The sequence below is a fragment of the Lathamus discolor genome, chromosome 18 (assembly GCF_037157495.1).
Source record: "Lathamus discolor isolate bLatDis1 chromosome 18, bLatDis1.hap1, whole genome shotgun sequence".
Classification (NCBI taxonomy): domain Eukaryota; kingdom Metazoa; phylum Chordata; class Aves; order Psittaciformes; family Psittacidae; genus Lathamus; species Lathamus discolor.
Window position 1 is genome coordinate 6,773,647 of NC_088901.1, and position 9,631 is coordinate 6,783,277.

Here is a 9,631-nt window from a genome sequence, read left to right on the forward strand (position 1 = left end):
TCCCCGGTATCAGCAGCACTGGGGTGACACTGGGATTTCTCTTCTCAAGTGCTCCCCAGTAACGGCCTATCAGTGCATAGTTTATATTGTCTCAATACACACGCATAAACTGTCCGAGAATTAGTTCTCATGCCCCCCCCATTCCAAGAACTGGGCACATAGGCATGAAGCTCTTTATTGACTGGTCTCTGCTCCCATCTATGGACCAGTTACTGGAACTTCAGCCCCTCTGGGGGTTACTTCCTCAGGTGCTCTTTCCTTCTACTGCATCACTTGTCCTTTTAGCTTAAGCATGTGCAGTTTCTGCTCTGATTATAGAAGCTCTTTGGACTGGCTTCATTTGTTGTGGTTGTCTCATACGGACAGTCTATTTAGCACTATGGTTACATCCTATCCTAGCAATGGGGTCACATTTCACGGCCTTGCTTACAATAGGTCAGATACGTGAACAACCAAGTGAACTGAGAACTCGGGCATTTACAGGCGTTAACACTTCTGATGGACGAACAGAAACCTCTTGTTTCAGAGGCCAGTGCAGGCTGGCCCTGGAGCTGGGATAGTCCCTGTGCCGGGAGCTGTCCTGCCCTCGGGAACCTTCCCTGCAGCTCTCCTTGTACCCAGCCCCGGTGTGCTGGGCTTCCTCCATCTGCCATAGCCCTCGGTGGAGCGGGGGCACTTGCTGGATCTGCTGCTGCACACCTGAAGGGAAATGGACTTGGAGCTGTGCCTCACCGTGCTTCACAGGGGAATGGTTCAGGGAAGTCATCCTTGTGGGGATAACTGAAAGGGCCTTGTTAATGACCAATGGTAATTAATCAGGGACTGCCCAACCTGGCAGTGCTCAGGACCAGGTCGGACACAGGGGCTTGGAGCGAGCTGTGATAGTGGAAGGGGTCCCTGCCCGTGGCGGGGGTTGGAGCTGGAGGAGCTTTGTGCACGTGACTGAGCCCCGTGGTTCCTGCCCTGCAGGTACCGAGACAGCAAACGGAGCCCCCCAAACGGGGGCACGAAAACACCCCAACTTTCCGAGCGGTCCTGTCACCCTTATAGGGGGCACGGCCTCAGTGCCTTGACTCCGCCTCCACTAAGTCCATTGCCCCTTTAAGACATACAGCGGTTCCTGTAACAGTGGCTCTGACACATTGCCCTTTTAAGGGTATGAGGGCATGGCCTCAATAGCTTGACTCCGCCCGTTGGACACGGCGTGGGGCTATCACCCTTATAAGGGCATAGGGAGCGTGACCTCACTGCCTTGGCTCCGCCCTTTTACTTCATTGCCCATTTAAGAGCCGTGGTACGAGCCCTATCCTCCATTGCCCTTTTAAGGCCGCAAGAGGGAGGGGGGAATTCTCTCCCGTGGGCCCGCCCCCTTCCCGCCCATGGCCGGCACCATCGAGTAACGCCGCGCTAGACTGCCGCCGGGGGTTTATAAGCGCGGGCCCAGCGCTTCTGGTCTTATTCCAAGATGGCGGCGACGCGGGGAGGGAGCGTGCCTGCGTACCTGGAGCGGGGCCTGTAGGGCCGTGCGGGGTAACCTGGGGGCTCCATTCCCTGTATATGGGGGGGTGGGGGCCTTGCTCCCCAATAAAGGTGCTTGAGGGGCCCCTTGGCTCATGCGGGGTGGATTTGGGCCTCCCATGTATCAGACAGGGGGGTTACGGGGTCCTGTTGGCATGGAGGCAGCTTTGGGAGCCCCTCCATGGAGCTGGGTGTGGGGCGAGTATGGGTCTCTCCCCTCCCCCCCTAACCCTAGGGAGCGGGGCCGAGTCGGGGGGCGCGTCTAACCCTGAACAGAGCCATGGGGCGCTGGGGGGGGTCACAAGGAGCTATAGGGCTTTATGGGTGTCTGGGCCTCTGGGGGGGTCTATAGGGGACTAAAAGGAGCTATGGGGTGTCCATGGGGGGCTATGAGCCCCCCCTGCACCCCCATTGCCCCCCAATCACATCTCCCCTCCCAATGACATCACACCAGGAACCAATCAGGAGCCGCCCTTGGGTCCAAAGAGTTTTAATAGGAGGGGTCTGGGGCCACCCTTTCCTCCTCTTCCTCCTGATCCATAGCGGGGGGGGCCCCACGCGGCCCTGGCCCCACACTTATGGGGCCAAAGGGCAGGGTCTGCTCCAGCCGCAGCCATCCGGCACCACAGAGCTCTATGGGGCACGGGGCACTTAAAGGGCAGCCCAAACTTAGGGGGTGGGGGGGAATACTTACAGGGCTCGGGGGGTGGTGTTTTGGGGTCACTTATGGGGCACAGGAGGCACTTAATGGCTCAGAGGGGTCACTTATGGGGCTCAAAAGGACACGTACGGGGGTAGGGGTGTCACTTATGGGGCTGGGGCATCACTTATGGGGCAGACCTGCACACAGGATGCAAACCCATGGAACTGAGGGTCACTTATGGAGCTGGGAGAGGACTTTCGGGGCACAGAGGGTATTTATGGGGCTGGGTGGAACCACTTATGGGGCTGCAGGGGGTGCTTAGGGGATGACTTACAGGGATGGGGAGTCACTTATGGGGCTTAAGGGGTCATGCAGTGGGGGTTCACTTATGGGGCTAAGGGGTACTTGGGGGGGCAGGCTGTTATGGGGCACAGGGGGTCACTTATGGGGCTCAAGGGGTCATGCAGCTGGGGTTCACTTCCAGGGCTAGGGGGGTGTTTGGGGATTACTTATGGGGCACAGGGGGGGCATGGGGGGCAGAGCCACATTTAGGGGCAGACACATTTGTGGGGCTGAGCGGGTGTTAGGAGTCACTTATGGGGACAGGGGGTCACTTATCGGTCAAAAGGGTCATTTATGGGGCTGGGGGTATCACTTAGGGGGAAGGCCACTTGGGGGGGGGTCACCTGGGGGCAGACGCACGGGGCACAGGGGGGGCATTTATGGGGGGGGGGTAGGAGTCACTTATGGGTCCCAAGAGGTCCCTTATGGATCAGGGGGGACCACTTACGGGGCTCACAGGGCACTTATGGGTCCAAAGCGTCACTTATGGGGCTGTCCCCCAACTCACCCAGGCAGAGGTAGAACAGCCTTCCCATGAGCCCCCGGGAGGCACCGGGGGGCAAGATGGAGGCCAGCTCCCCCCCACCCGGCTGCTGTGCCACGGCTGCCACCAGCCTATGGGGCAGCCCCATAAGTATCAACCCACCCCCCACTTATGGGGCAGCCCCATATGTGTGGGTGGGAGACACTTACGTGGCTGGCGGGGGCACTTATGGGGTTGCCCCGTAAGGGGGGGACACTGACCTGCGCAGGGCAGCCATGCTGGGGGGGGCGCTGGGGGGCAGCTCCGGTTCGGGGCGTTCGGGCAGCTCCGGGAGGGTGGGTGGGGGCAATGGAAGGAGGGGCCTGTGGGCAGAGTGGAGGACCCTTAAGTATGGGGCTGGACCCGCAAGTGTGGGGCAGAGCCACACACACACTCACCGCCGCTCCTCAGGGATCAGTAGACGGGGCCGAGGCTCCTCCTCTGACACCTCCAGAGACACCTCTATGGGGAGAGACCCATAGAGACCCATACACACGCCACAGCGCCCCATAGATCCCCCACAGAGACCCACAGACACCCCATAGCTCACCCGAGGAGGGCAGCGGGGGCAGACTTGGCTCCAGCGCCTCTCGCAGCACCTACAGGGCAGAGAAGGGGATCTGTGGGGCTGAAGGGGGGAATCTGTGGGGCTAAATGGGGATCTTTGGGGCTGAAGGGGGGAATCTGTGGGGCTAAACGGGGATCTATGGGGCTGAAGGGGGGAATCTACGGGGCTAAATGGTGATCTATGGGGCAGAGAGGAGGAAGGACCTATGGGGCTGGGGGGATCTATGGGACTGAGATCTATGGGGCTGAAGGGGGGATCTACGAGGCTGAATGGGGAGAGATCTAAGGTTGAAGGGGAAAATGTGCTGAATGGGGATCTATGGGGCTGAATGGGCATCTATGGGGATGAATGGAAATCTGTGGGGCTGAAGGGGGATCTGTGGGGCAGGGGCGTACTCACCTCCACCTCACTGGGCAGCTCGGGGGGTACTGGGGGGGCCTCGATGTGGGGCAGGAGCCGGCAGCGATTCCATAGGGCCCAGAGGTTGGCTGGCAGCCACCCTATGGAGCAGAGCAGAGACCCTTAGAGCCCCATAGAGAGCCACTGAGCCCCACAGACCCCACCATAGTGCCCCACAGCCCCACCACAGGTCGGGGTCTCCAGCAGCTGCTTTGGGGTCCAGCGGCGCCTCTTGGGGGGCTCGGGCAGCACCTATGGGGCACATCTCTTAGCTCCTGCCCCATATATCTATGGGGCTGCCCCAGAGATGGGCCCCACTCACCGGGGGCTGGCAGTGGCTCTGGGGCTGCAGGAGCTGGGCCTGGAACTGGGCCTGGGGCAGCTGGGGCTTGGGGTCGCTATGGGGCAGGCGGCGCCGGCGGCGCCGCCGTGGGACAGGAGGAGGCTATAGGGGGTTAGTGCCCCATAGAGACCCCATAGAGACCCACAGAGGCCCCACACATACCGTGATGGGGGGCACCACTGGGAGGATGGGAGCTGTGGGGAGAGGGTGCCTCGTAAGTGACCAAGTGTGACCCATAAATGCCCCCCTCTGTCCCGTAAGTGAACCACTGTGACCCATAAGTGACCCCCGTTCAGCCCTATGACCCACAGAAAGCTGTATGTGCTCCCTATGCTGCGTAAGTGCCCCATAGAGACCCATAAATGACTCTGTGTACCCTTAAGTGACACCCCCCAGACCCATAAGTGCACCCCGCTGCCCCATAAATGACCCACTGTGACCCATGACACCCCACAGACCTGGTGCCCCCTGTGCCCTATAACTGCCCTTTTGAGCCCCATAAGTAACCCATAGAGACCCGTAAGTAAACCCTTGTGACCCTTTGGGACTCATATGTGTCCCCCCAAGCCCCGTAAGTGCACTCCTCTGCCCTGTAAGTGACCCCCCCCAGACCCATAAGTGCCCCCGTGCCCCGTAAGTGAACCACTGTGACCTGTGAGGCCCCCCACCCCAGCCCCATAAGCAACCCACAGAAACCCCTAAGTGCTCCTTGTGCCCCGTAAGTGCTCACGTGGAACCTCCACCAGCTCCGGCACCTCAGGCACTTCCTCTTCTATGGGGCACAACCCAGGGTTGCTATGGGGCTGGGGAAGGTCAAGGCCTCTTCCCTGGCTCCCCCCAACCCTGTAAGTGACCCCTGCCCCATACCTGGGGGTCCCAGTTCAGCCTCAGCCTCACTCAGCAGCTCCAGCTCCCTTGGGGTCACCTCAGGCAGCTCCTCCTGTGCTCCACAGCGCTATGGGGCTGCCCCATAGCGCCCCCTAGCCCTCTATGGGGCAGCCCCATAGCAAGCCCTACCCTCCTATAGGCCAGCCCCATAACCCTCTATGGGGCAGCCCCATAGCACCCCATAGGGGTCTAGTAACGCAATGGGACATCAGGTCAACCCGCACTGGAGTCCACAGAGCCCCATAACCCCCCCATCCGACTCCTGTGGGGCAGACCCACCTCGATGCTGGGCAGCACCAGGGGCTCGGGCTCAGGCTCCCTCAGGGTGATGGCCTCAGGGGACACAGTCAGGGGGGGGCCTGCAGTGGGGCAGCACTTGGGGGTCAGCTCCATAATGCCCCATAGACCCCCCAGCCATCCCACAGACCCCCAGTAGAGCCCCACAGATCCCCATACAAACCCCACGGCCACCCCGTACCCCCTATATAGCCCATGGACACCCTACAGCCACCCCACAGACACCCATGCACCCCCCACAGCCCCCCACTTATGGGGCAGAACTCACCTGGTGGTGGCAGGATCTCCTCCAGCAACATCTATAGGGGATATGGGGTGGGCGTTAAAGCAGGATCTATGTGGTGGGATCTACAGTGCAGGGATTGATGGGGCAGAATCTGTTGGGTGGGATCTATGGGGCAATACCTGTGGCAGTGCTATGGGACGGGCTCTGTGGGACTGAATCTATGCAGTTGGATCTATGGAGTAGGCCTATAGTGCAGTCCCTATGCCAGAGCTATGGGGAAGGCTCTAGGGGGCAGTACCTGTGGCAGTGCTATGGGGCAGGATCTATGGGGCAGTACCTGTGGCAGTGCTATGGGGCAGGCTGTATGGGGCAGTACCTGTGGCAGTGCTATGGCACAGACTCTATGGGGCAGACTCTATGGGGCAGTACCTGGGGCAGCGCTATGGGGCAGGATCTATGGGGCAGTACCTGCGGTAGCGCTATGGGGCAGGCTGTATGGGGCAGTACCTGGGGCAGTGCTATGGGGCAGGCTGTATGGGGCAGTACCTGGGGCAGCACTATGTGGTAGGATCTGTGGGGCAGTACCTGGGGCAGCGCTATGGGGCAGGATCTACGGGCTGTACCTGTGGCAGCCCTATGGGGCAGGATCTATGGGGCAGGCTCTATGGGGCAGTACCTGTGGCAGCGCTATGGGGCTCGGCAGCTCCATCCCCATAACCCCAAAGAAGGGGTCCGGGGCCAGTTCCAGCTCCAGCATCTGGGCCTGGGCATCCACCAGCACCTGCGGCCTGAACACAGGGGGCTATGGGGTGGCTATGGGGCACTCTATGGGGTCTCTATAGGGGTCCATGGGTTGCTATGGGAATCTGTGGTGTCCCTGTGGGGGTTTATGGGGTCTCTGTAGGTCTCTAAGGATCTCTATGGGGCTCTGTGGGGTCTCTAAGGGTCTCTATAGGTCCCTATAGGTCCCTATGGGTCTCACCGCCGGGGGGGACTGAGGTCAATCCTGGGGGGGGGCCGGGCCCGGTGCAGCCGCTCCAGAACCAGCGCGGCCTCGTCTGCGGGGGGACCCACAGCGGCCTCAGCCCCATAGAGACCCATAGGGATCCCACAGAGCCCCACAGCCACCCTATAGAGCCCCATAACCCCCCAGAGCCACCCTATAGAGCTCCATAACCCCCCAGAGCCACCCTATAGAAACCTGTAGCCACTCTATAGAGCCCCGTAACTCCCCACAGCCACACTATAGAGCCCTATAACCCCCCATAACCACCCTATACAGCCCCGTAAAGACCCAGTAGCTGCCCTATAGAGCCCCATAACCACCCACAGCCACCGTACAGAGTCCTGTAGCCACCCTATAGAGCCCCCTAACCCCCATAGCCACCCTATAGAGCCCCATAACCCTCCACAGCCACCCTATAGAGCCCCATACTCCTCCATAGCCACCCTATAGAGCTCCTTAACTCCCCATAGAGCCCCATAACTGCCATAGCCACCCTACAGAGCCCCATAACCACCTTATAGAGCCCCACAGACCCCTATAGAGCCCCGTAACTCCCCACAGCCACCGTATAGAGCCCCATAACCACCCACAGCCACCGTATAGAGCCCCATAGCCACCCTATAGGGCCCCCTAACTCCCCACAGCCACCCTGTAGAGCCCCCTAACCCCCCAGAGCCACCCTATAGAGCCCCATAACCCTCCATAGCCACCCTACAGAACCCCGTAACTCCCCATAGAGCCCCATAACCGCCATAGCCACCCTATAGAGCCCCACAGACCCCTATAGAGCCCCATAATTCCCCACAGCCACCCTATAGAGCCCCATAACCCTCCATAGCCACCATATAGAGCCCCATGACTCCCCACAGCCCCCCAGTTACCTGGATAAACACCTAATTCCCCCATATTAATGCCTAATTACACCTTCTCAACCCCTCACCCCCCATGTTACCCCTAATTACCCCATTAGCTCCTACTCACTCCACACTGGCAGGTTCATAACCACGTTAACCCCTCATTACCCCATTCTGACCCCCACTACTGCCCCTGCGAGCCCCCTTCGTGGCCCGCTCTCGGCCCCACATCCCCCATAGGCCCCGTCACGGGCCGCGCACGCACGCAGCAGGCACCGGCACTGCCGCTCGTAGACCCGCGCCAGCCCCAGCTGCAGCAGCGCCGCCAGGTACAGCGAGCACCGAGGGGGCGGGGCCCCGGGCGGCGGGGGCGGGACCTCCCACCCGCCTCGGCCAATCACGAACGCCGACACCGCCGCGCTGCAACGATGCCAGCCAATGGGGGAGCGTGGTCGCACACCGAAGCCACGCCCCCATTGAGGCCACACCCATGTTACCAAAGGCGCGGCACATCCACGCCGAGATACTCCCGCCGCAGCACGCGGGACCTGCATGTGGCCGCCAGCCTATCAGAGAGCGGCAGAGGAGTGAGAGGTGCGATCTGATTGGCCCGCGGGTGAAGACACGCCCCGCCCCCCGTTGCCGTGGTTACCAGATGGTGCCGAAGCAGCCCGTGTGGCGCTGGAGCACAGCCGGGTAGTAAAACATGGCGGCGGGGGGAAGGGGCTTGTGCAGGGGGCGGGGCTAAGGAGGAGCTAAAGGGGAGCGAGAAAAGATGGCAGGAAAGGAGGGGTTTGGGTTAAAATGCGACCGGAGTGAGCGGGAGGCTAAAAATGATTAAAAGTGGTTTAAAACCGACTGAAACGAATGAACAGGGAATTGCAACTGGATTACAAAGAAAGGCAACTAACGCATTTAAAGTGGGTTGAAAGGGGTTTATAACGAATTAAAAGAGGATTAAAACAAAACGGATAAAAATTGAAAGTGGATTAAAACCGATTAACATGGATAAAAGTGAATTAAAAGGGGATTAAAACCGATTAATATAGTGAATAAAATTAATTAAAGCGTACAAAAAGGGAACTAAAAGCGAGATACCGTCAATAAAATTAAAAAACATAAATACGAGGAAACCGCAATAAAACTCGACTGAAAGTGAGTAAATGCGAATAAAAACCGAATTAAAAGCGGACTGAAGTGGATTAAAATTCAATGTAAACGAATTAGAAGTGGATTAAAATAGAATTTCCGTTAATATGGATAAATAACGACTTAAAGCCAATCAAGTGGAATAAACCTGAATAAAACTGACTGAAAAGCGAATAAAAGTGATTAAAAGTGAATAAATATTAATAAATATACATAGAAAGGACTAAAACTCCACCAAAAGTGAATGGATAAAAAGTGAATTAAAACCCGATTAGAAGTGAGCTAAAACTGATTTAAGTCAATAAATAGAGGATAAAAGGGGTTAGAAACAGATTAAAAGAGAATAAATTTGAATCGAAGCAATTAAATTTGCCATAAACGGAATAAAAGCGAATCAGAAGAGATCCAAACTTAGTAAAGGAGTGAAGACAGACGAATAAACGGGACAAAAGGGGATTAAATGAGGGGTGAAACAGTGTAAACTGAGTAAAAGTCGATATAAAAGGAATTAAACTCGATATAAAATTATCAAAACCCGATATGACTTAATATCGATATAAAGTGATTTAAACTCGGTACAAAGTCGGTAAATGCCGATATAAAGCAACTTAAACCCGATATAACATGAATTAAACTCTGTATAACGCGAATTAAAGCCCATCCAAAATGAATTAAACCCCACAAATCAATTAAACGCGATATAACGCGACTTAACACATTTAAACGGGGACAAAACGCCCAAAACCCTTCAAAAGCCTTCAGAGGGGTTAAAAGAAGTCAGAATTAGGTTTGAGAAGGGTGAATTTAGGGTTAAAACAGGGGTTAAAGCGCTCGGTCCCGCCCCGTTACCTTCGACAGGAAACAGCGGCGGCTGC

General features: G+C 57.5%; 1 protein-coding gene across 1 annotated transcript; it reads right to left on the reverse strand.

Moving 5' to 3' along the window:
• Window positions 1-1,992: 1,992 nt before the first annotated feature.
• On the reverse strand, window positions 1,993-9,631 carry REC8 (REC8 meiotic recombination protein). The gene is made up of 17 exons (XM_065697828.1): window positions 9,606-9,631; window positions 8,105-8,173; window positions 6,730-6,805; window positions 6,424-6,535; window positions 5,790-5,820; window positions 5,504-5,583; window positions 5,204-5,276; window positions 5,067-5,108; window positions 4,499-4,530; window positions 4,316-4,438; window positions 4,179-4,245; window positions 3,994-4,094; window positions 3,577-3,625; window positions 3,425-3,488; window positions 3,248-3,349; window positions 3,012-3,118; window positions 1,993-2,151 (listed from the first exon to the last, which is right to left on the reverse strand). The coding sequence occupies exons 2-17, from the start codon at window positions 8,118-8,120 to the stop codon at window positions 2,009-2,011; spliced, it is 1,218 nt and encodes a 405-aa protein (XP_065553900.1). The 5' UTR covers window positions 8,121-8,173; window positions 9,606-9,631; the 3' UTR covers window positions 1,993-2,008.

Excerpts from the sequence above, each read along its gene's own strand:
- REC8 (XM_065697828.1), bottom strand. Across the intron at positions 5,584-5,789 it reads GGAGATCCTGCCACCACCAG|GCCCCCCCCTGACTGTGTCC; the intron begins GTGAGTTCTGCC and ends GCCCCACTGCAG. Across the intron at positions 3,489-3,576 it reads GCCCCCGCTGCCCTCCTCGG|AGGTGTCTCTGGAGGTGTCA; the intron begins GTGAGCTATGGG and ends CTCTCCCCATAG.